Source organism: Furipterus horrens, unplaced genomic scaffold (assembly GCF_987537825.1).
Source record: "Furipterus horrens unplaced genomic scaffold, mFurHor1.1.pri manual_scaffold_6, whole genome shotgun sequence".
In the NCBI taxonomy this organism is placed as follows: domain Eukaryota; kingdom Metazoa; phylum Chordata; class Mammalia; order Chiroptera; family Furipteridae; genus Furipterus; species Furipterus horrens.
Genome location: NW_028327176.1, coordinates 28,650,193 through 28,675,655, shown reverse-complemented (window position 1 = coordinate 28,675,655; position 25,463 = coordinate 28,650,193). Strand labels below are relative to the sequence as shown.

Sequence of the window (25,463 nt, the reverse complement as noted above, 5' to 3'; positions counted from 1 at the left end):
GTGGAGGGGGAATGAGTACCGGATGCCCAAAACTTGCCTCCTCTGTAGGGTGTATTGAGAGAAGAAAGGATTTTACCTCCACTGGTTTGTCCCCTTTCCCTAGACAAAAAGGCATTTGCTTCCTAGAGTCACCAGTCAAGGCCCTTCAGAAGTCACTCCTCAGCAGGGGCGCCATGCCTTTCTTTCCACCCATAAATTCTGCTTAGGCAGTTGGATCAGATCCATCCGGATGCTCCACTTCTTTGAGTTTCCAGGCCCAAGATATGGGTCAGTATGTGACAAGCCACTTAAAAAAACAAGGGAAGGGGACAGATCCCCTCATTCAGGACCTAGCTGTGTGCACCAGAACAGAGGTTCAGCTGGGTAGAACCCAGGCAGCCCCTTCCCCAAATGCCTTCCACTCAGGTCAATATTGCCTAGATGGTGGCAGCATGAGGACCATTTTCCAGGCAGTAAACACACACAGAGATCCCGACAGGCCACAAGCCTGGAGGTTCTGGAGGGTGTCTGCATGCCTCAGTTGGAAGTAAGAAGGATCTCAGGAGGGAACTTCCTGCTTAGCACAAATAGGCGCCCTGGGCAGACAAGGCCCCACTCGCACACCCAAAGCACCTTTGGGTCTGGCCACCTCTCTGTCCAGCCTGGCCTGCCTACACCTCATGGTGCTGCCAGAGATGGGGACAAAAGGAAATTGGAAGTCAGAATCAGTTTAGACACAGGTGCAAAATATCAGGCACGTTTCTCCCTAATTCTCCTCGCTTTGGAAATTGGACTTTCAAGTGAAGGCAAGTTTTCAGAAATTACCTATTTGGCTCCTCCTTAGGCGCAGGGCGCAGGCCGGCCCAGAGCAGTGGAGGCGCCATGAGCCCCGCCATCACAGGAAACTGGGGACCCTGCCTGGGGAACTGGGGTGGGGTGGGGGGCTGAAGCCAGTGAGGACTGGTTAGCAAAAAGAGGTAATTTTTTGGTTTTCAGTTTAAAATGTAAATCGGCTCTGAAATGTTTTGGGGTTCAAGGGACACCAGTAGATCGCAAAAGATGGGAAGAAATTTCAGGGAGCCGATCAAGACCCATAAGGCAAGTCATCCAGTCACACTGCCGCACACGTTGGCAGTGAGAAGGGGGTCCAATTCTGATTCTACACCCTACACTCCTTAAACTGCTTTTACCTTGCACTTTCTTCCCTCCCCACCTGGTCTACAATTGCCCCCTCCCCAAAAGAAAACAAAACTTGTCAGCTAGACTCTGGGTGTAGGCTTGGATTTGGTGACCCTGTATGTTTCCCCTTTAAAAAGAAAAACAGAAAGCAACAACCGAAAGACGCCAAACACTCCCCCAGTGACCCACCAGGGCCGCGCAGGCTGCAGTTCCTGGGGATCCGGGCCTGGCAGCTGGCGCTGAAGAAACCGGCGCCCTCTCCGGCCTTTCCGCTCAGGATTTGGCTTTGGTTCTTTTTTCCCCGAAGGGCTCGTTTCCATATTCTCCCCTCCGTTCTCCAGGAAAAATGTCCAGACCCAGTCTTAAAATTCTGCCCCAGCTCTGGAGGCATAGTTGGAGTGGGAGAGGTCGGGCCGAGGCTCCCCGGAGCTTCAGCACTAGGGTGGACAAAAACACCAGTCTCCAGGAGTGATAAGAAAATGGAGAATACTGTATTTGCTTTAGAAAGTTTTTACATATAGATAAACACGCAGTTAAGATAACAGTGAAAGCGCCCTACGGGGAGTGAGAGATATCTCCAAAGCAGCTAGGACATACTTGAAATAGCTTTTGCATAAGAATACTACGGTCTCACTCTCCGCTTTCGCTAGCGACAGGGTGTCCCTCTTCCTACCCTAGCCCCCCAGCACGCCTTAGCTGCCAACTCGACGCCTGGAACACCAAGGGGGAGAGGAACCCCCAAAGGAAAAGTGAGCGAGGAGGGGGGAGGAGGGAGAAGAGAGAAAGGAAGAAAGAAAGGGAGAAAGAAAAGGAGAAAGAAAGAAAGAAAGAAAGAAAGAAAGAAAGAAAGAAAGAGAGAGAGAGAGAGAGAGAGAGAAAGAAAGAAAGAAAGAGAGAAAGAAAGAAAGAGAGAAAGAAAGAAAGAAAGAGAGAAAGAAGAAGAAAGAGGAGAAAAAGCAATATCATATACAGGCAATTTCTACACATATATTACAAACTGGGAAAATGACCAATCATTAAGATATACATAATTCATATAAAATTTTGAAATAAAAATAAAAATCTGTTACAGTCATAACTATTCTTTTTCCACATTTATAACCAGTACCCACACAGGCAGTGACAGAGTGGAGAGAAAAAGGTGCTTACGAAGAAAATGATTGTCTGCTGAACAAAAAACAGAAAATTGCATCTTGTTTGACCAATACTTGGACTTAAAAACGGAGAGAAAGAAAGAGCGAGAGAGAGGAAGAAGAGAGAGAGAGCAACAAAAGGCCAGCAACATTTGCTATTTCCCTCTCCAGGAGTTTTGTTTTGTTTTGTTTTGTTTTTTTAAACAAATTCCGAAGGGAGATGGCGGTTTTATTTTTTTTTCTCTTTTTGTCTGTTTTGCTTTTGTTGTCATCGTGGTGGTGGTCGGTTTTTGTATAGTCGACTCCTTTTAAATCGTTTTAAACTAGAGAGAATATTTTCCCAGATACAAATAAATCGTCATGCAGGTGGGGTGCCGGGTCTGTGGGAACCGAAAGGAGAAGCCGTGCTTGTCCTGGAAAGTATACAATTGTCACCTCTTTTATGTTTTCTGCCCACAACATCAGCGTCTGACTGTTGACGTCGCGGTCCTTTGGGGTGGCCGTGGTGGTAGATGGTGGTTGGGGGTTGTTGATGGTTTGCGTTAAATTTATTTTTCTTGGTTTTTATATATTTTTGGCTGGGGTGGGAGTGTGTGTGTGTACTTGTGTGCGTATGATTGTGTATCCTGATACCGGAGTATTCTGGGGCTGGAGGAGGAAGAGGAGGAGGTCGAGGAGGGGGTGGTGAGGAGGGGAAATGCGGGGGCGGAGGGAGGAGGGCAGCCTTGGGTATCATACATCACATTCCGAGTCGCTGGAGGTTACCGAGAGGATGGACGTGCCGGTGTCCGCGCGCTCCGTCAGGCTGGACACGCTGGTGGTGGGGCTGGCGGCCGTGGACGGCGACTCTGCCGAGCTGTGCGTGGGGCAGCCGGGCTCCGCCAGCGAGCGCATGCCGCTCGGTCCGATGGCCTGGTGCTGGAGCCTGCAGGAGACAGAGAGCGGCGCCTGCCCTGACACAGCGGCAGTGCCACCCGTCTCCTCCAAGCCACCTCCTGGAGCCCACGCCGCTGTGAGCAGGGCCTCCCTCACGCCGCGCACTTCGCTACCGCCCCCGACTCCGCTCTCAGCGCTCATCCCCTCTTCCAAGCGCCTGGCCGCTTCTTGAGCACTGCAGAACCTTCCCTGCTCGGGTCTTGACTCTCAAGTGCCCTCCCCGCGACTCCCTCGAGCTTCCTAAGGCTTCCCTGACCCGGGCCGGCCTCCGAAGAGAGGTAGATCCCGAGGCCGGCAGCCTGGGGAGGCCTGGGCGCAAGCAGCTGACACCGAGCCCCGCATGGGAAGAGGCCCGGGAGGGACAGACAGGGTGTTTCTTCCTCCCCAGCCCCTAGTAAGGTTCCAATTAAGCCGTCTGCCCCAAGAGCAGTCTGGTCGCTGCTGTGCTCCTGCCCCAGCTCCCCAAACACACACCCCGGGTAGGACTGGCTGGCTTTGCTCTCCCGCTCCCTGCGCGCAGAGTACGCGAGCGGGGGAAGAAAAAACACGGAAGCTGGGAGCAGAAAAGTGAGGAAAGAGGAGGGAGAGAAAAGCACGGGGGTGAAGGGGCGAGAAGTCAGGAGGGAAGCGCAAAGCAGTCTCCAGCTGCCCCTTTCCTGGGGCCAAGTAGCGGCTGTGCGAACCTAGTGTGTCTCTGAGCTCTCCCTACAAAGAGGCCTTCCCCTGAACCTGGGTGCTCCCCACATCAGGCGAAAACTTGGCTCCAAAGACGGGTGAGAGGGCTGAAGACTCGGGCCTGGACCACCTAAACGAGAACCGACTAAGTCACTCCAGGACCTCACACTCAGCCCCCAGCCCTCACAGCTGTCAGCATCAGGGGCCCTGCTCCCTTCTATGCACTAGGCCCAGTGCCTATCCACACTGGGCAGAAACAAGTTTCTTGTCAGGGCTCTCACCCAACTTATTCCCTTCCCCCTTTCCACCCCACTCATTTCTCCGTTCCCCATCATTGCTTCTAGTTATTTTTCTCCCTACTCTACCCCCCACCCCAAGTCTTCTGACTGGTCAAGCCCAGTACAACTCTGTGACTCTCTGTAGCCAAGTTGCTAGCAGCAAAATTGCTCCTGCCCTCTTTCCAATTTAGTGGACCAAGGGGATGCTCCTTGGCTGGGGCAAGAGTTCTAACACACAGGGCCTCTCCACTCCCAGCCCGGCTTTCCTGCTCCTGGTCAGACAGCTTGCAATGCTTTCGGAAGAAGGCCTTGCTGCATGGTGCCAGCCAGCATTTTCCCTTTGTGGCAGGGACCTGGGTTCAGTTTCCTCTCCCTGACATTGGTGGACCCCTCCCCCGGTGTGTGCAATGGTTGGAAATAACCTGATGGCAAGGAGCACTTTCCTTCCTTCTTTCCCCGTCTGCAGGCTTCGGAGGAGCCCCGAGCTTGGGACCGGGCTGAGGAGGTGGTGCGGGTGCACTGCAAGGCTAAGGCTCCCAGGGGCCTGGACCAGGGGCTGTGGGTCCCCAGGATCTCTCACACACACTCTCCACCCTGACGAAAGCCCCTTTCAGGCAATGCAATCAGTTACCCACAGCCCGCCCCTCTGCAGGGCGCCTGGGCAAGCGAAAACTTTCTCCAACTGACCAGGGGGTGGTGGCTTCTTTCGAGCTCCGGAGCCCCTTGCAACCTAAACCTGCCTGCCCTCGTTTCAACCCTTCTTCCCTCCCGGGTCACGGAGACGGTAGCCAGGCCTCGGGGTCCCGCCACTGACCTGTTCTTGGCCGCCGCGGCGCGGTCGCGCTGCCTCCGGTTCTTAAACCAGTTGCCTACTTGTGTGGGAGTGAGGCCGGTGGCCTGCGCCAGTTCTCGTTTCTTGCTGGGGTTGGGGTAGGGGTCCTGCAGGTACCATTCCCGCAGCAGGCTCCGAGTCCGCTCCTTGAAGCAGTGCGTCTTCTGCTCGCCGTCCCAGATGGTGCGCGGCAGCGGGAACTTCTTGCGCACGCGGTACTTGTCCACCGGGCCGAGCGGACGGCCGCGCAGCTTCTCGGCTTCCTGGTAATGCGCCTCAAGCCACATGGCCTGCAGCTTGCCGTGAGACTCCTTGGTGAACTTGTGGTTCTCCAGGATGTGGTAGAGGTCTCGGAAATTGCCTGTGTGGAAGGCGACCACGGCGCGCGCGCGCAGGATCGACTCGTGCTTGTTGATGGCCTCGCACGCCCCGGGGGCCACCGGCAGCGACCAGAGGAAGCGGCCCAGCCGCTCGATGTCGCCCGTCTCCTCCAGCGTCTCGCAGACGCTGGCCACCTGCTCCGGCGAGAAGTTGAGGGTGGGCAGCTGGAACATGGACAACTCTTCCGGGGGGGCCCTGGAGCCGCCGCCGCCGCCGCCGCCGCCTGCTCCGCCAGCACCGCCGCCTCCCGCACAGTTCCCGCCGCCGCCGCCCGCGCCGCCGCCGCCGCCTCCCGCACCGGTCCCACCGCCGCTACTCGCCAGAAGTAGGGAGCGGTGGTGAGAATCAGCGAAGTTTGGCAACAAGAAGTGGGAGGAATAGAGGTCTAGGGGGGAGCGGAATACCATGGACTGACCTGAGAGGAGAGGAGAAAATTCAGGGAGAGGAAGAGAGAGGGGAGGAAGAGGAGGAGAGGGGCGCTGAGGACCAGGAGGAGGGAGAGGAGAGGGGGGAGGAGGAGAAGGAAAGGAGGGGGGAGCAGGAGGAGGGGGAGGAGGAAGGGCGTAAGGGACACCCACACCCCACACACATCCACACACACACACCCCCGCGCAGCCACATAGAGAGGGAGGAAGGAGAGCGGCCGGGTGCGCGCGCGCAGAAAGCGAACCCGAGACAGAGAGAGGGAGAGGGAGAGCGGGAGGAGAGCGAGAGCCAACCACCGCCGAGTCAAGATTCAGCGATTCCACAGCAATCGCCCTAATGACAACAGCCTCATAATATCTCCCCTAAATCCACAGTGAGTGCAGCATTGAAACATTTTGTTTCGCTTTTCTATTGGTCTGCGGCGTGTCGTTGTGGCGTTGCCACGGCAACCACTGCCAATCACTGTCAGCCCTGCCAATCAATACCGAGAACGTAAGGACGGTTTTACCACTTAGCCAGAGTGGGGGGGGTGGGGTTGGGGGTGGGGAGCAGGAGAGGAGGAAAAGGGGGGAGAGGGGAGAAAGATTTTTTTTAATGTTTGCAACTCTTAATCTCACCACGTCCCCCACTTCTCTCTCTCTCTTTCTCTCTCTCTCTGCTTTTTTCAGTGTCTCTGAGTTCCCTTCTTCCCTCTTCCCCTAAGAAGTTGATCCAGTAATTCAAAAAGCCATGGGCATAGAGTTTTCAGTGGGATGATCAATTAAAGTGTGTGTGGGGGGGGTGGAATTTGGTGGGAGATGAGAGACTCCTTACACTGCATGAGGACCGAGGGCCAGCCCGAGAAGAGAGGCGGAGGGAAAGCTGAGTGGACATGGTTTGCACATGCACGTCCAGCCACCTCTTTCTGCCTATGTGAGCACTAACAGTGGAGGGGAAGAAAAGATAGATGAGATCATGGGGCCCACCGCGAGCTGACCCTGGTTCCGCAGGCTGCTGTGACCCGGGATTTTGGGGGGCATCTGGTGCCTGGGAGCCGGAGCGTAGAAGCCAAGATGCTGGAATCTGCTCTGGCTTCCTGATTATCAGCTACATTTACCCCAACTTCCTCTGCATTGGACCTGGCTTCTCTTTACTCAGCCTCCTAGTGAAAGAGCCTTGACTTCCCCTATTACCCTAAATTTCAAACAGCAGTAGAAATAACAGTACATTTCTTTCTATCTTAAAAAGCAACCCTCCTCTTTGTTTCCTCCTGGACTTCAGCTGCTTCCCTTAGGAGCTACGCGGAGGAGGTTCGCAAGCTGAAAAGCCCGGGAGCTCACTGGAGCCTCCACCCCATGTCCGAGTCCTGCCACGGGATCTCTGGGCCTGCTTTCCAGCCACAGAAGGGCACTCAAACTTTGGAGACTGCCCCAAAGAAGTGGATAGGCCTGAAAATTGCTTGCAAAGAAAAAAATTAATAAACAGTAGAATTTCTCTAAGGAAAGTAACATCACAAGCCTGAACACAGACCCCAAAATGCCCATTGAATGGAGAGGGCTCTCTGCTATCCCCTCCCTCCCTCTGGTCACTGCAGTCCCCAGACCCAGCATCAGTATTTATTCTAAGGTATGTCGCTTTTAAGAAGATGTAATCAGCATCTTGAGCCGGGCCTCCCTTTGTGAGGCTTCTGTAACTATGAAGTGTGATTTACGCAGATTTGTCGGGGTCAGAGACGTCTTTCCTCTGAGCACTGTGTATATTTAGACAGGACTCAGTTTGGTGTTTAGAAGTGTATATTTTGAATGAGTTCACACACAGTAGCCAACAATGCCCACATTGTCGGCCCGTGTACAACGTGTATTGAAACGCAGCGTCCAGACTTCAACTAATCTGCCCTCAATAAAGCTGACATAATTATCCTAAGCTGCCTTTCCAGAAGAAAAATCATTGAGGAATTCAAAACTTTTTTTTTTAAAAAGATCTTTTCTACATTCCGATGCAGATCTGGAGCGAGGTGCCGAGTACATAGCACTTTGGAGATCTCAGTGAAGGAAGAGAGACAGAATTTAAATGGGAAAACTAACGTGACTGGGGCTGTGAGTGTCCCAGCGCCTAAACCCCCGAGCTCTGACCCTCCTGAGGCCTTGACTCGCGAATCGCCAGGCCTTCTGAGGGAGAAGCGAAAGCTGGGTTGGAGGCTCCGCAGCGGCAGGGAGTCTCTGGACTGGGTGAAGGGGGCCGATACTGGCCCGCTCAGCCCGAGGCAGCCGAGGGTCGCTGGTTTTAAACCCGAGGACTGAGGCAGGACAATATTTGCCCAAAGGGAAGCCCGGCCAAGCCCCATTTGGGGTGATCTACATATATCTTCATCCAGGCCGTGGGTCCTTTTCTGCCCAGCTGCGAGTCTCTGGGCGGTCGTTCACTGCGGGCCCAGAAAGAGCTCTAAGGTTGGGACACAAAAACAGACACTTCATCCTTTCTTCCCGATCCCTTTCTGTAGTAGGGGAAGGATTATAGGCTGAAGGGTGGGAGGGGTAGGGGCAGGAGGAGGAAGCGGGGGAGGAAGGAATGAAAAAGGGAGGGGAGTGGGTATTGTGCCGCGTGTGGGGGAGAATTCCTACGGGTGGGTTTCCGAATATTGTGTTCAACTTTTTGAAAGCATCTCGTGACCCCGAAACTGCATCCCCTGGAGCCGAGGACCCAGGCGCCGGGCGGGCGGGTGAACTCAGCCAGTCCCTTCCTGGGCCCCCGAAACCCCCGCCTCCGGGTGGGGGCGACAGGGCCTCTCCCAGCTGAAGAGCGGTCGGCCCCGGAGGGAGACTGAGCAGGTGCTGCGGGCTCTGCCGAAAGCGCTGAAATCGAAAACCTTCGCCACTCAAGGAGAATTGAGGGAAGTGGGGCTGATACTCAGCTGGGCTACACCCCTGCCTCAGCTTCGGCTGGGGCTCGTGCCGATCCACCGCACCCGCGGTAGCGGCTGCGGCTCGGTAGTGCAAAGCCAGGCGGAGCGAGGCGGCGAGGCGCGCAGCTTTGTGCTCCGGGACAGGGCCGGGCGCGGCTGGGCGGACCCGTAGCCCGAGCTGTCAGAGCTACCCCGCCAAGCTCTGCGCCGCCCACGGAGCCCACCTTGCAGTCCTGCTGCCGCCAGCACCTCACTGTTCTGACCCAAAGTACGACGCCCGGCGCCCGGAGCCTGTAAGTTGCAAGTCCCTGAAGCTGGGGAGGAAGGTGGGTCAGTCGGTCCTGGGCGCCGATGGCTGGACTGTTCCTAGCGGATCTCGGGAGCACAGGCTCTACTGGGTCTCGTTCTAGGAGAGCTGACCCGTGTGTGGGGACGGGGCGGGATGGGGAGAGCTGTGGAACACCGGAGTTTCCGCTCCCAAATTCCCAGGCTTTGAGCGTTGGGGAGGGGGTTAGAAGCAGAAGGACCTCGGGTTCCGGGGCCCAGGCCGCCTTCCCCTAGCTCTGGTGCCTGGAGGAGCTGGGCTGCCAGAGGGCTGGGAGGTAATCCTGGAGGTGGGGGGTAACGCGGAGGGGGCGCCTGCACCCCGGGTTTCTCAGAGAGAGAATATTGGAATGGATAGGTCAGCCTGCGGGGCCTCTGGGTCTCCCATTCCCCCTGGCCACTCAGACTCCGAGACCTGGGACTTAGGGCCCGTACAGGCCGAGGTTACAGAATTGTCACCATCATCCTTGCTCGATTCTGGCCCAGGCCGCAGGAAGGACAGCGTACAGGTGGTTCGAGGAGAAAGGGCGTTTGCGCTGGAGAGTGTCTTTCTCTACCAGGACCTACTGGACATTTATTTACAAATGTCAGCCCCAATCCCCGCATTCACACCGCCACCAGGGGAGGTGCTTGAGACTCCCATTCTCTCCTAGTTTTGGGTTAACAGGAAAGCCAAGGGGTCCACAAGCCTCAGAGAGAAGAGGATCCGAGGTCTGGGGCAAATGCACCCACTGGGCCTTGCTCAACTCCTAAAGGCCGGTTTGCAGTGAGAGGCAACGCCCCTTCCGTCTCGCTGGATGACAAGAGGCGGGGGCTCGCCCAGTGGCCTGTGCTTTAGGCCTCCCCGCAAGCTACAAACTGAGCCTTTAGGAGCTGGCGTTGGAGGAGGGCGCAGAGGAGCGCAGCACTCAGGCGGGGAGGCCGGGAAGCCATTCAAGGACCCCGATTACTTTCATTTGAATGAAAAATAACAACAACAACAACTGCTCTCTCCCTGCACCGCCGCCCCCTGCCGTAGCCTCCCGGGACCCTCGCTCCAAGCAGTTGTAGCCGGGGACAGTAAACACAACTCAGTTGCCTCAACTTTCTCCGCACATAAAAGTTCCCGGCGTGCGGTGAAATTTGAATATTTGATCAGCCCTTTTGAGTGACCCTCATTAGCCTGGCGCCCTGCTAAGGCCCCGCCACTGCAAGAAAGCTGCTGGGCCGGCATTTGTATGCCTTGTTAGCGCCTCTTAATGAAGCCACCCCGACGGCTCAAAGGCGGCCTCCAGGGCTGGCGGCGCGCACCTCTCGGCACCCCGCTCTGCCTAATGAGCACCACCAACCGCTGAAAGCTCCTCCGCCCCCACATTCTCAAACAAGAGGAGCTTGGCTCCGTCTTGGGCCACTGCACTTCCCACTGCCAGGCCCAGGAGAGTGGGCACAAACATGGCCCAGTCCCAAGAAGGAGAGGTGGGAGATACAGAGGACAGGAGCCTTACGGGTTGGAGCTTAGGCTGTTGCAGCCTCAGGTTGTAGCACTGGCAATATATGGCCGACCTGTCCCAAAATGGCCAGTTTCAAACTGATTAGTTGCCCAAGGTCCTTAAACATGCATCTGGCCTAGTATCGAGGTGACAGAGGGCAGATGCCCAGGACAGTGTCAGCTTTCCATCTTCCCCCCTCCCCAAGTTCTTTTGGTCTCCTCTGCCCAAGAGGCCACCTACTTCTTCATAGGGGCCCCCTTATGACACCCAGAATGGGTGTGTTAAGGGCTTGGATTTGAGAATGGAGGCGCCTGCTCACCTCCTCAAACCATCGTTTCCCTCACCATCCACAGACCCAGTCAAATGTTATGCCAGTTGGCACTAGGGAAGACAAGAAACTATAGTCTACCCTGCTCACCCCACAAGAGAGCCATGCCTCTCTAAGCTCTCTTTAGTCGTGTTCCAATTGTCAGAAGGCCTGGAGAAAATGTTCTAGGCAGGGCCACCCTGTACAGGAACAACTAGCTGCAACTGTGAAACTGGGGCTGAAAAAAAAAAAAGAGAGAGACAGAGGGATAGCTCTGGAAGAAAGGGGGAGCAGAGCTACCAATGACTCCCCCTTTAATCAAGGGAGCAGGTGACTGGTTGGCCAGTAAATATAAAAAGCCCTATTAGGGTTCTGCCACAGTCCTCTGAAATAGTAGATTTCCTTTCATCTCTGCCTCTCTCTCCTCGATGCCCTTTTCCTGGGACAGTTGCCACTCGAGGTCCCTCCTTGCTCACCCAGCTCTTGGACTTTTAAGGATTACTCTTGTGGGGATTAATGCACTGGGCTTGGGAAGCAGGCTACTCTTGGAGATACACTCTGGGCCTTCTGAAAGTCCGCCCCCCCCCCCATATGTCCACAATGCTTCAGACACACAGCAGGCTGCCTAGGTTGATAACCTTAGGACACCATTGCAGGGTGGCCACCTCTAGAAATGAGTGATGCCCAAAAGGCCTGGTAGGCCCCTGGGATAGCCTTCTAAGTCCATCTGGTCTGGGGAGACCTCTTGTTTGTCTTCCCCAGCTCAACTGACATGCCTAACCCCATTTACCATCCCAGGGATACCCTAATTCAAGCCCAAACTGCTCATCTTCAGGGATCGTCTCTGTCCTGGGCAAGGTGTTGCTGGAGCCTTGATTCACGTAAAGGGCAGAGATAGAGCGGGGAAAGCGTGGGGTGTATGCTGTTAGAGAGAAAGGGGACCTGAGGCAAAGGGTAAAACTCAGCTCTGAGGCCCCAAGGCCAGGCCTACCAACTGCTCAGGGGAGGAGAAGAGGGGAGGGGGCTAGGAGTCCGCAGGCAACGGTCGGGGCGTCGGCGTGGGGGGCTAGATCCGAGAAGGGCGGGAGGCGGGGGTCGGGGCCCGCGCAGGGCGGGGTGGTATAGGGGGGTGCCACCCTTTAAGAACCACACGGCTAGCAAGAGAAGCGCATGGCCCGGTGCTGGTAGCGCAATGACCCGAAGGGGATTTAGAGGGAAAGGAGCGGCCCGGCACCGGGGCCTCTGTCCGGGGGCGACCAGAGAGGGCGAGGCACAAGAATAAGGAGTGACCGCGTCATGAAAGGCCGCGCCGAGGCGGCGGCGCTGCTGCTTTTGACTTCTGAGCAGGGCTTAGAAAGCCTGTCCGGGTTAAGCCAAACTGCCTGTGCTGGGCCCTGAGCGCCCAGTCCGCAGGCTCACAGCCCCCGGCCTCCGAGCTGTGAAGGTGTGGGATAAGGGGGGCGCTGGGGTGGCCAGGGACCCGGCGAAGTTTATTTTAGCTCTACAGCCGCCTGACCCTAGCACAGAACTGCGAGCTTAACTGGCCACACCGGGCAAGGCCAGAGGAAATTTTCTTTTTCCAACTTTGTCGTCTGGTTTTGTGTGTCCACTTCGCGCAGCTCCAGAGCCTGCCCACCCCAAATGGAGTCTCAACAGGTGGCCGGGTAAGTCCATTTAAGAATTCTGGTTATATCGTCAGCCTCTCCCCGGCCCCCGCGGACGAAAGAGGGAGGAAGAAGTTTGGGGGGGAGGGGGAGTGGCGCCCTCAGCCTGGGTGTCCCCCCCGGCTTCCAGTTTTAGCCCAGGACCGATAGCCAGCGGCGCCCGCTAAGCTTCACCCAGTACTCACGGGTCCCGATCACCCTTAGCTTCGTCGTGGGCCCAGGGACCCCAAGTTGTGTGTGGAGGGGGGTGGAGGAGTGTCGCCTTGCCCCGACGGCCTTTGTAGGGGTTTATGACCCAATATACACCCTCTTTTATGAGAGACCCAAGATCCCGCCCTGGAAACCTCCACTAGATTTACAATAGCCCACAGAAGAGCGCCACAGCAGCTGGAGGTGGGGGTAGGGTGAAGGAGGTGGAGAGGCAAGAGGAGGGGGAGCAGAGAAAGGCAAAGGCAAGAAATCCAGGGCGTCCGAGTGTAAAGTCGTAAAATGCCCTCAGAGCGCTCGGAAAACAGGGGTGCGTGCTCACGGGCGCACACCTCTTTGTCACACACACTCTTATACACGCATTCACACCCATCCCACACAAGTAGCCCAAGCACGCAGTCTGTGTGTGGCTGTGCGAAGTGGCGACCCACCGCGCCAAAGCCGAACCCGAGTGGAGCTACTCTCCTGCACCCCACTCCCCAGCTGCAGAGAACCCTTCCGCCGGGCAGTCGGTGCCCCGAGAATGACTTGGGTAGATGTGAGGACCCCCAGGGCTGGGGCGCGGGGGAGATCTTACCTGCAGCAAGGTAAGGGAAGCCGGGAGCAGGAAGCAGCGGCGGATAAATATTCATTAGGAAGTGTCTCCTTATTTAAGCCGCGCCGGCGTGCGTTCTTGCACCTATCTCTCTTTTCCTTCCTCCCACCCTCTGTCTTCTTGTGAGGCTCTCTCCCCCTCTCTCGCTCAGTCTGCCTCCCCACACGCACTCCTCCCCACTTTCCTGCGAAATGCCCGGTGAGTCCCCTTCTAGCTAACCTGTTGGGAACCCTGAGCAGCAACAGAGCCTCCACAGCTGTTTGTCTTCGCTCTTGGGGCATGAGTTCCCCATCCTCCCTCTCTCCGGTCGCCCAGCCCCTTACCCCCTCCTAAATTACTTCATCATTAGCTTTATTTTCCGGTGTGTGTTGGGGGGGGCGTGGGGGTGGTAACGGCACAGCTCGACCTACCTCTCCAAAGCCGGCCAAAAGCTGTCGATATGAAGGCAGCCCCAAGTCCATCCCCACCCAGTCTTGTTTCTTTTTTCCATCTTTACATCTCCACCTCCATCCTGTGCCAACCCAACTTCATCATCCTTCCCTCTCCCACCACCGCCAATCTGGATCCGCGATGTGTTGGCAGTGAGATGCCAGGGCTGTAGGTAGGTATCATATAACGCACTGAGGTTGGGACTTCATCCTGTATTGGGTGTGAGGTAGCTTTTCGAGTCCTCCTTTCCCACGTAAGTTTTCTAGCTTGACCCTGACTGGACACCTGGGCAGCTTGGGCTTAGGATCAGAACACAAGGGTGTACATCAAGAACCTCACCCACCAGGCCTCAGAGTACCCTGGGCTTTGGCCCTTTTTCGGAGCCTGGAAGGCTGCATGTTGGATGGGGGAGAGGTGGCTTCACTTTGTGCGAATGAACGGTAGAGGGACAGACCGACACACCGACGGACTTTTACGAACAAACTGACCTGAAGTTAGCCTCAAGTCCGCATCTTGCTCGCTCACGCTCTTGAGAAAACATAATCTACAGGACCCCAGGAAACCACAAGTTCCCTCTGAGAACCGTTTCCATCCCCAAGCGAGCGTGTGCACACCCTCAGGTCTACTCCCGCAAGTTAGAGGCCCGAGCTCCCGCTGGCCTCAGAGACTAGAAGGCGGAAAGTTGGCTCCCAGTGGAGAGATACACCGTAATACTCAGGACGACCGTGACCACCATTCTTGGTACCTTTCCCTTACCCTCCTGGTACCAAGGCCACTCCAAGGGCTCTAAGGGATGGTGTGGCCCCAAGGTGCTTGGGGGTGGCCGGGACGCCCGCTCCACCAGAAGCCTGAGCTCCGTACAAGAAGGAGGGAGCAGGAGGAGGGGCTGAGGGGGGCGGGCCCAGGCCTGTTCCCAAATCCAAGTACCACTGCTCAGGGAAATCTGAGGAGAGTTTCACCCCCAAACACTCACTTCCCTCCCCGGAAGGCGCTGTGACTTCTTCATTAGGGTCCTACACCTTCTCCAGGCTCCCTGGGCTCAAGAGGCCATTTGGTGGCCAGGGGTACGGTCTCGAGCCTCAAGGTGATGTCGCGACTTCTCCCTTTCCCATTTGGCCGGGTCTGTTTGGGCCCAAATCCACCACGAGAGGTCCCAGAGGCTGTTTCGACTCTCCGACTCTTCGGGTGTGACTGAGGCACAGAATCGTCGCAGGGTCTCTCTCCTCCGGAAAGATTAAGGAATTGGGCAGTTTCAAGTATAACAGACCTATAGGGCCCTGGGGCTGGGAAGCCTTATTAGCCTCGCACCTCACCTAAAGCCCCGCACCTGCACATCTCCACTTCCGCATGCAGACCAGGAAGTCGCACACGTCTGAATTCAGGCTTAAGCTATCACTTTACTATACACAGAGTGTACATGCAATTGTACATGAATACACACGAAATAATTAGAAGAACACTAACAGCAGAATTTAAAGAAAAAAGAAAGGTGCATAGACAGAATCATTAGAATGCACGGGTGCACACCCAGTTGTCTAAATGCAGACAAAAGCCGAAGTGGCCGCGGGGTTTGACCCCAACCACACGGGCAGATGTACAGGAAGCCACACACAGGGAGAGTGGGCCAGCGAGGATGCAGGCTGCCAGGCCAAGGGCTTCCTGCTAGAGGGATGTTGGCTCCTGAGGGAGAAACTTTGTTGAGCCGACTGGGTGAAAAATTTCAGGTCAAATCCTGGAGACTAGAAAGAGCACCTCATTCACCCCCACGGCAACCCTTTCACCTTCCTCTCAGCTGGGCTGCAGATGCCCCGAAGAAGGCAATCCAGGAAAGATTTGTTTTGACCTGGATTATTTGTTGCGATTAGGAAACTGTTCTGAAAGAGAATGTTCTGAACGGTTCAGGAAGAAGGAGGGCCCTTATTCTGCCCTTTTCACTTCTCTTAACCTAAATTTAGTTGTCAAAAAAGAAGTTTAGCTCTCAGCTTTACACCTTTTTGCCTTTACTTCCATTCCAATCCCCTTTACAGCAAATAAAATGCAAAAGAACACTCTAAAGCAAATTGAATTATTTGGTTCTTAAACTTTTGGGGGGAGGGGGGTGAGATATTGGGAAGTTCTTACTCTCTACTCTCCCATCTCAGGCAGAGCTCAGTGTCCCCATCACCCTGGGGAGGAGGAGCTATTCCCAAATGACTGAGGCTATGCAGAAGCTCGTTTGTGGTTTCAGTTTGTGGTTTTTAGCTTGCCTGCCCAGTCTCAGTGAACCTTCCAGACACTAGCCACTGGATGCAACGGAGCCCTCCCTTCCACTTCCCCACCTTCCCCAACTCTCTCTCTGAGAGCAGAGGGTAAGTTTAGGAAGAACCGTTTAGACCAAAGAAAGAAAGGAAGAAAGAACGAAAAGAAAAAAGAAAGAGGACTTTCTGAACCAGCAACTTCGATGAGCACCCTCCAAGGAGCAGAGGAAGGTCCATCTTGTGAAGAAGAGACAAACCATCTGGAAAGTATGGCAAGAGGATAGTTTAAGCATATATAATTGCCCTAGAAATGGAGGGGTTGTGGGATAAGAATAGGGAAACATTTATTCCCCTTTGGAGGCAAATACTGTGTCCCACCCCAATACACTGAACTCTTCATAAATTTAGCAAGTGTTCTTGTTCTGAACAATAAAGAGTGAAAATAACTTTAGAATCAATTAATCTTCCTTGGAAGGGTGGTTTCTTTCAAGACTTTTTTTTTTTTCTCTTCTGGTTTGTTTTTCCCTTTTTCCCTAATAAGAGTCCATTTGCAGACACACCTGGGAAAGAAACTGCTACAGAGAGAACTATTAAGGAGATCATACTCCTAAACCCAAAGTTTAACGTCCACTCCCAGAGCTGAGATTCAGGACACAGAGCAATAAACTTCTTTGCCTGGGGGCATTTCTCCCTTCTTTGGGTAGTTTATATAGAGACTTTTAAATAATACCTAACAATAAGCATTTTAGAGTTGGAGATGTTTGCTATTACTGTACTTACCAATGAGTTCTACAAGATTCTTCAAACTCTGCTTGTCTGATTTACAAAACTGCATTCATAGCTATACTCCTTGCAACATTTATAACTCAAGGAGAAAAGCAATTTTTAATTGCCGTTGACATACAATATTATATTAGTTTAAGGTATACAATAGTGCTTAGACATTTATATTACTTACCAAGCGATCACCCCAATAATGGAGCGATTTTTTTTCTCTGTGTTTCCTAAATGCCCTTGTCACCTCTGCTGGAGCCACAAGGCTCAGGGCAAAACCATGATTTGTGATCTCTTGTGTAGTTGTTAGGTTTCTTAGAGATTGTGTGAGTCTCTACCCGCCCCCCTCCCCCGGGCCCCCCAAACTCCGGGTCTAGGTAGAAGCTAACCATTTCCGCTGCACTGGGCAAAGGTGTTGTGGAGTCCAGGGCTGTCGCGGGAAAGGGGAGGGGGGTGTGCGGGTGGGGGAGGAGACAACTATCACCTTCAACAGTACAAATAAAATAACCAGGTACCCCTTATACCCCTTTAATCCCGTCTGTTAACAGTGTCAGTGCGCTGGAGAGGCTCTCTCACCTCCAAAGGTGTCTTCACTCCTAAGGGCCCAGGCTTCCAGTCACAGACCAGCAGTGGGCCCGCACGCCCAAGAGGAGTGTTCTGACAGCAAAAATCCCATACATTTTTAACTACAGTGATTACCAAATTAATAGCAGGCACTAAGACAGATGTCAAAACGTCTTGAAAATGTTTATCTGTGAATAATTGAGAAGGTGGTGGGACGCATTATCTGATTGTGTAATGAAATATGTATGAGGAACAGCTGTTTGCAACAGTCCCCTCCCGCCACCTCCTCAGCAGGGCCCTTCTTTTCCAAGCAGGAGTCACCGCGAAGTTGGTCGCCCACTTCCGTCCACTTCGGAGCCCGCTCCGCCCCTCCTGGGCTGCTGGCAGAGCTGTGGCTCCAGCACGTCCCAGAGTCACCGGGTTTCCTGACGGAGGACATCAGCATGGAGTCGCTCCTCAGCCACGATCTTTTGGTTCTGGTGGCGGAGTGAGGCTTCGCGCCTTCGGGGTTAGGCCCAAGGACAGCCTGGGCTCGGGCGGCGGCGGAGGCCCGGAGCCCCGGCGTGCGCCCACCGAGCGTTCGGCCTGATGGGAAGAGAGGACCCGGAGCTCTGCGACTCAGCTGGGTGGGCCTGGGGTCACCGCGGGGTGATCGGGCTCTGGAGCCGGCTTTGTTCACCGCTCTGGCCGCACTGAGCACTTCCTTCCAGCCCCCAGCCGGCCCCGACTCCAAGCCTCGGTGCGGGCTGTTTATTTTTCCAGCCCTGCGCCCTCCACCGGGACACGCAAACAGCCCTCGGGGCGACGTCAGCGGCTCTAGGCCTCTGGCCGAGGCTGGCCAAGGAGCGCTGGCCCCGCAGGAAGCGGAGTGAACGGGGAAGGAAATCTGGGGCCCCTTCTGGGATTTGGGGGCAGAGGTCAGCCGGCCGGGAGGTGGCCTAATGGGGCGCAGGGCCTCGGTGGGCGGCGAAGGCCCAAGTCCTGGGCTTCGAAGGGGAAGGGCGGCAGGAGAGCGGCGGCGCTGTGCGGTTGGAGGAGAACGCTGCGAGGGGCCCCAACGGGCCTGGACCTTAGCAGTGTCAGCAACCCTGATAAATCCGGTGACACGCGTGTGGGCGTGCTGTACCCTTCGCTGCACTCCCAGCTCTCCGCACGGCGGTGGAACCATGCCCTGCAGCTGGACCATAGGCCTGCCTGCGCTCTCCGCCTCTTCGGCCTCCTGGCCCTTCGCCTTCCTGCGCCCAGGAACCTGTCCTTAGTTCCTGGCGCCCAGGAAGCCTCGCCCCGCAGCCTCCGACTGCGTTGACCCTGCAGGTGCCGCCGCCGCTGACCGCTCCCGTGCTAGCGGAGGAGGTCGGCGAGCGCAGCGCTGGGCACGAGCTTCTACACGGTTCCTGCCAGCTGAGTCGAAGTCGAGATGCGCTCGGGCGTTATTTCTCGAGCGTTCCCCCTTTTACCTAATCCCTTATGCTTTTATTCTAATCCTACACATTACAGTTAATCTGTAATGATACTGCTTCAGAGGAACCTGTTGCATACGAGGCACGGTAATTTGTAACCTTGGAAACAGTTTTAAATAAAGATTATAACAGTGATGTCAACTGTGTTTATTCTCCGCTCAGGGGGTGGGGTAGGGGGTGCTGGCAGTCCCTGGGCGGAGAGGACCGAGTGTCAGAAAGAAGGGAGCGAGGCCCGTGGGGCAGGGAGGCGCGGGCAGGCGGAGGAGCAGCCAGAGCCTGCTCCAGTTGGTCCCGTCCGGCTCCTGCTGTCTTTGGGTTCTTCCTTTGGGGAAACTGCGTGTCAGGAAGAGAGAGGAACGATTTGCAAAATTCAGGAAAACTTGGTGAACTTGAGCTACTGTGTGCTGCTGCAAATTAGCATGCAGCCGGGCTCTGCGTCCCCGGGACGCTGAAATGGCAAAATGCGGAGAAAGGGCGGCTCGGCTTGCAGGACCCTTCGGCGGTAAGAAAGGACAACCGCCTGTGTGCCCAAAACTCTGCGCTGCGAGCTCCCTCCGCTTTTAAACAAACCCGCAACAGCAGCAGCCACCACCCAAAATTGTTCGTACACCGAAAGCAAAATTAAACATAATAGCTTTTATTTATCTATTGCTTTTATATCATTAAAATATTTTTAGTTACATTGTATAAAACACCATCCACTCTGATTATTACCTGCCATATCTGTTGATCTGCTCCTGTGTATTCGGCATAGCAATATTAACAATTAAGAAAAAGCATATCTTATATATTGTATTTGTCAAGATATGTTACAATTTCCATTAACAAAAAAAACATTATTCTTGTTGAAGAACCTATGAAGCATCCTTCATGAGCACTTTATTAATAATCATAGCTGTCAAAAAGAATTAGATATGCATAGATTGTAGATGCAAAGGAAATATTAGATACAGCGAATAAAATATACAGTGGGATTGAGGCATAACTTTTTTCTTTTTAAAATAAATTTTTATCGAGGTGAAAAAAACTGAGCTATTAAGCTTACTTAAAAGATGGCTTTGTTGGTTTAATTATACTGTAGTTATTTTATAAATATGTTTCAAAGGAAGCTTGCCATATTGCATGTCAATGAGGACTCTATAAAGAAAAGCTCACAAAAGCTAATGCATACCAAATACCAAATTTTAGTCATTAGCATTCTTATTTATTACAAACTAAAGGAGTCTATTAACAGACAAGAATTTCTATTTAGCTAGCATTACAATGTTTGGCCATTAAAATAAAAAGGGCAAAGTATATACATATCCCCCCCACCCCCCCACCCCCCTACCCCCGGAACTATCTATATGTTCTTTCTGCCTAGAAGCTCCTGGGGAGATTGGGGGATATTTCTGACTGAAAAAATATATTTTACAGTGGGAATGGGCCACAAGGCCCAGAAACACTATTTTTAGTTATCGAACTTAATGCTATTTATTTGGAAGCACAAAAAGTGCAGGGCTAGGGCTCTGCAGCACATTGAGGACTTTGAAGTAACCACAGTCTGAAGGCCCTTTGTCTTTAATTTGGTTCCTGTGCATATGCAAATTATTAATAGTTTTTCCTCTGGTGGAGGAAGTGGATAGCTTTTGTTTGAATATTAAAATTTCCTTAAATGCTTCCCAGACAGGGTACTTTGCCCAATGTGGATTCCCCTCATAAGAAATGTTTACGACAGTAAACACGAAGGTATTAATTCTAAAAACACGCACATGTAGATTTGTGTCATTTAAAAACATTTTCTTTTGAGCAAAAGAAGCAATTCTGCTCTTATACCAGAATAAATGAATATATAAATATATTTTTGAATGCCTATTTGAGAAGGAATACACTTTCAATCATCCTTACATTTTGAGACTTTAAAGATCTTTTTCTTCTCAAAATAGAGGGAGTTTTTTTTTCCTAATTGGGTAGGGAAACAAGTAAATATTACAGACACTGAAGTGAAACATTTGGAATTATAAGGAAGGGCTATTATGAATTGTAGTAGATGAGAAAAAAATTTTTAAGTGCTCAACAGGAAAAAAATAACAGTTACATGAACTTGTTAAACTCCGCGCATGACCAAACAACTCAAGTACATGTTCTTCAGGCCAGACGTTCAACTCAGACATAGTGCATTCTCCCTGCTTGGGGGACTTTTCACATTAAAAATATTGAAATTTTCAAAGAAAGTTACTTCATTGTAAGACCTATATGAAGACAACAGGTATTGGAAGGAGGGAATTTCTGATTTAAAACAGAAAAATCTCTGTCAAAATTCATTAACAGATTTTGCAAATCCCATGCAAAAATCTTACTTTTCAGTAGTAAAAGTCGCTGATTCATGTTGGTGTTGGTGATGGTGGTGGGGGGCTAGGTATTCGCTCCCCTGTGATTACTCAGGTGGAGTTTAAAGAAGGAAAAGTGTAATGATTCCTACACTGCAAACTTTTCCTACAGGGAAATAACGAAAGTCAGTGTATTACAAAAGAAGCTCAGGTGTCTCGGTGCTGGCAGTTCTATGGAAAAAAAAAATGTGAATTCTATTTTAATCTTATTATATCTGGACAAGGTGTCAACCCCTAAGTTTCTAAAGTGTGTTTGATACAGAGGTGGGGAAAACTGCTTTAAAACACAAGAGTATCAAAAAAAAAAAAAAAGTGACACGTCAATAAAGGCCAGATCTACATAATTATTTGGATAATTCTGCTCCTCTTACTCACCTTAATTTAACCAGTCTGATTTTCCTTCCACTGCTTAGAGTGCTGATATTATCTAGATAGGCCACCCACTTGCCTCTCCCTCATCTGCATCTTTCCCTTTCATTGAATGCTGAATACTACTGATAGCCAAGGAAAAGAAGGCTGTTCCCCATATATTTAAACTAGGATGGTTTGAATCTCAGTGTGAGTGTAATAACACCCTGTTCCAGTTGCCTTAAACCCAGTTTCAAAGAGTGTATTAGGGGAGAGAATCTTGGTGATGCAAGTAAGATGGAGACCCTTTTCTCAGGGAGCTGATACTTGCTTGGGTGAGGAACACAGGTCAGGACAGCACGGAACAGTGCTTTTCTGCAGGTGTCCTGGCTGGGAGCACACAAAACGGAAGCATAGGAGAAATCTCAGAAGGCCTCCTGGAAGAGGTGGGATCTGAGCTGAGCCTTAAAGGTTGGGTATGACTTGAGATGGTGAGGAGAAGGATATATTAATAATATTGGTGTCCAGTTAAGGTATAGTGACAGGTCTGACATAAGGCAAGCATTTAAAAGTGCTTATTTAAATGAATGAATGAAATTACTTAGAAGCCTAATAAATTCCTCTAAATATTTCTTTGTAGGATGCCCTGCCTTCTATGTTAACCTGAAGCTCTCTTATTACTTCTCTCCCCACTTGAGGTTGTATCTTTCCCTTTCAGGCCAAGAGAGCTCATTTTGAGGTTACTGATGATGTCTAGGGCTGCAAAATGATGCCAATTGGCACCAGGAAATGAGTGAAGGTTCCTACTCAGAGGAGACTTCTCCACGGGCAAATGTTCCCTGTATTGATGTCCTGTTTACCTTCTTGCAGGAATGAGGGGATTACTGCAATTCTAGGGAATTTTGTATTTTTAACAAACCTTCCTCTTATGGTACCAATTTAATACTTTGTTTGAAAAATCCTGGAATGCAAAATGGTGAAAGGGGCTTGGTAGGTTTTTATATGCAGATCAGAGTCCACTGAAAATGGCCTCTAAATTGGAAACAAGGAAACCTGGTGGTGCTACTAATTAGTGTGTGGAAAAAGTGGCTCACCCAACCCAGCTGCGCTGTTTCTCATCTGAGAGTCAGAGACAATACTGGCTACCCTTGTCTATATGAAGAGATGTTTGTCTTTGTTCTTTAAAGACAAAACAGTAGGAAGGTAGGTTTTTACATAGCTCTGACCTCCAGCACTGTAGGATTCTGGTTATATTAATCAATTATGAACAACTCTCTCTTTTTAATCCCCTAGGAACAGATGCTTATTAGTTTGAGCTTTAAAATACAAACTTTAAAATTACAACCACCGGCAAAATAAACAATACTGGCAAAATGGGAAATGTACACCCATATTATCTTTTCTTCGAAATGCATTTTTATGCTTTTGTGGCTCTTTGGGCCTGGGATATGCAATCCACGTGAGGATCCAGCAGAGATGTACTCTTCAGAAAATGCCTTAGCTGAGTAAAGCAGTGCCAGGCTGTATTATGCCCCAAGCGGGCATCTCACATTTCCATCCCCCTCCGGGATCTCCTCCACTTTGCCCTCACCTCCATCTCTGCTCTAGAAATCTGGCTTTCTGCTGCTACTTCTCTTTTATTTTCTGTTGTTCTTTTTTTCTCCTTTTTTTAAACAAGCCACTGTTTCTTTCTAAACTAAGCATGAAAGTCAACAAGTTGAGGGCAATTCAATTTCAATAATAAAAAGATGTCTTTTGAGTTCCAGACACCCCTTCCATGGGAAGCACCTAATTCAAAAGGAGGAAGCACCAAGGATTATGATAAATTCTTCAGTGAGCCTTCCACCACCCCCTCCCTCTATCCCCCCCCCCCCGCCCCCCCAGTTCATCTGAGGGAAGCTGGCTTTCCCAAGAGCCTATCTTTTCCTGGTTGTACAATGTGTTCAGTTCCACCATACGCAGGCTAAACATATGGCAGACAGTGTGAAGAAGGAAGTCTGTCCATTAGCACATTCAGAAACAGAGCCTGGGATGTATGTTCAATAAAGGGCTTCTTGTTTGGGAGCCTGATACCACAGCATCTCTCTAGTGAAAGCTGAACTGACCTCAATTTGTGTGGGCAATGTGCTTGAGTGTGTGGTATATTTACAAGGCCAAATTCAAGCTACTCTGAAAGTCTCCTTGTGTACAGGAGGAAAAAAGTATTGGATGGCCTGTGTGTGTCCAGGAGGAGGAGGCCCAAGAGATTAGAAAATGAAGAAGGGCTAGAATTTTATTTTAATTAGTCTCACATTTCCCAGGAGAGCTTTTCTGAGAATATGATCTTCTCTCCCATTTATTTCTGTGCAGCAAAGTTTGGAGACTCACCACACCAAGGAAGAAGAATGGGCCATCTCGGCCCAAGCTGAGTTCTGCCCTTGCTTCCAGAAACCTTAAATCACACGAACCCAATGTTTTGACCCAGTCACCAAGAGTGAAACGGAATCTGAATCTATTACTAACATTTCACATAAACCAGAGAACACAATGACAAGACTTTTCTTGAATGAGAGACTGAAAACCCAGCTCAGGGATGGTATGTTGGGCCTTCACTTGACATTGCAATGTGAGGGTTGCCTCCTCCAGTCCTGGTACCCAGGTCATGTCTTCAGCCCCTCCTGAATCACACCTTAAAGGAATGTAGACTAGGAGTCGGGGGAGGAGTCTGGAGAACCAGCAAGAGCAGCAGGAATTGGGGAGCGGGAAGAACCCAGAAAGCATGCCTTGGAGGTGCAAGTCTGGCACACAAGGAAGGCACCCACCTGTAACAGAAGGGGTTGTTAAGTCCTTCCTTGAACCACAACGCCGATGTCCTCAGACGGTCTCCAGCCCTTCCTGGCAATCTATAGTATGCGTCAGTATGGGTGGAAAAACTCCTTATATCAAGTTTAACAACTTTCTGGTGTAACTTCTGAGAGGGCTGATTGCTTATTCATGCAGAAGCGAGACGCCCAGTTCATTTTGCCTGTTTTTGCTACTCTTTGTTGGGTTTGGGAGGCTGCTATGGCAGCTGCAAATGGCTTCTCAAGTGACATTTGCTGACATTCAGTGAAGTACATTTATCAGTATTTGCCAGCTCACCTCTACGCATGCAATCCATTTTGTTTTGTTCTTCATAGCAACCTCCTTTCCGACACCCATGCCCTGAAAATGATAAATGGCAAGGTGGCATATTTCTCAAATGTCACTGTGAAAAATCTTTAATGGACTAAGTGTAGCTCTTCACGTTACAACTTGTCAGGTACTGAGAAATTCTAGAGTTTCTTCTTAATCCACAACTCTTTGGAACCACACAACTGCAAGCAGAAACTAATTATAAGCTACACTAGTCAGACCTGGCAAGCAGAAACCAAACAGAAAATATCTGATATCAGCTAATTCTTTCTTATTACTCTGATTCCATTTTTGCTACTTCCTTTCCTACTCAGAGAATATGCCAGGTAGGAGAAATCTGTTACTCTAAGTGGGTGACAGCTCCCACCAGCCTCCCGTGCAGGCTTGTGATCCATTTGCACACTCAGCCTTCTCCATAATAGTTTTATTCTTCTCCTTCAAGACTCAAAATTGCTAGGACCTCACCCCCCAGAAAACCTGATTCTGAGCCATAAATCCTGGCCCCTAAATATTGTCTGTAATGGGGTAGTTCAGAGGCACCTGATCTGGATAGAAGGGTCCTCTCTCCTGTCTCCCTAGCCATCCCTTTTCATAATGCAGGGCCACCCTCCCAGATGGCTGAGAGTTTCACAGCGCCATCCAGAAGTCCTGCCATTGTCCTCCGCTGTCTGCATGCCTGTCCGCAACCGGCATGCTGTGCTCAGGGGCACTGCTTACACTCACTCACTCACCTCCTAACATGGCTTGCTCACTCAGGCTCTCCCTTTTCAAACGGTTTCTATTTCCTGGAGAGTGCTCAAGGGAAATTGGCCCTTACCCACCCATCACCATCAGGGGAGAATTTGCTGATTTGCATGTGTCTG

The 25,463-nt window shown here is 51.7% G+C and overlaps 1 protein-coding gene and 1 long non-coding RNA gene across 4 annotated transcripts; one reads left to right on the top strand and one right to left on the bottom strand.

Moving 5' to 3' along the window:
* Positions 1 to 2,096: 2,096 nt before the first annotated feature.
* On the bottom strand, positions 2,097 to 13,303 carry SIX3 (SIX homeobox 3). 3 transcript variants are annotated; one of them, XM_090280237.1, is made up of 3 exons: positions 4,995 to 5,808; positions 3,057 to 3,216; positions 2,097 to 2,704 (listed from the first exon to the last, which is right to left on the bottom strand). In XM_090280237.1, the coding sequence occupies exons 1-3, from the start codon at positions 5,798 to 5,800 to the stop codon at positions 2,615 to 2,617; spliced, it is 1,056 nt and encodes a 351-aa protein (XP_090136363.1). In that variant the 5' UTR covers positions 5,801 to 5,808; the 3' UTR covers positions 2,097 to 2,614. The 3 variants fall into 3 exon arrangements, with proteins under 3 accessions (XP_090136363.1, XP_090136362.1, XP_090136364.1); XM_090280236.1 differs by adding an exon at positions 13,249 to 13,303 and having other exon boundaries at positions 2,628 to 3,216; XM_090280238.1 differs by having other exon boundaries at positions 2,628 to 3,216.
* LOC150005898 (uncharacterized) lies at positions 8,550 to 17,989 on the top strand. Its single transcript, XR_016511708.1, has 3 exons — positions 8,550 to 8,993; positions 12,420 to 12,464; positions 17,585 to 17,989. It is a non-coding gene; the product is annotated as an uncharacterized LOC150005898 (long non-coding RNA).
* The last annotated feature ends 7,474 nt before the right edge of the window (positions 17,990 to 25,463 follow it).

What these genes read in the sequence shown, in the direction of transcription:
- SIX3 (XM_090280236.1), bottom strand. Translation starts at nt 13,303, where the DNA reads ATGAATATTTATCCGCCGCTGCTTCCTGCTCCCGGCTTCCCTTACCTT. An exon ending in CTTCCCTTACCTTGCTGCAG is followed by an intron (nt 5,809 to 13,248) that starts GTAAGATCTCCC and finishes CTCTCCTCTCAG; the next exon opens with GTCAGTCCATGGTATTCCGC. An exon ending in GCCGCGGCGGCCAAGAACAG is followed by an intron (nt 3,217 to 4,994) that starts GTCAGTGGCGGG and finishes TGTCTCCTGCAG; the next exon opens with GCTCCAGCACCAGGCCATCG.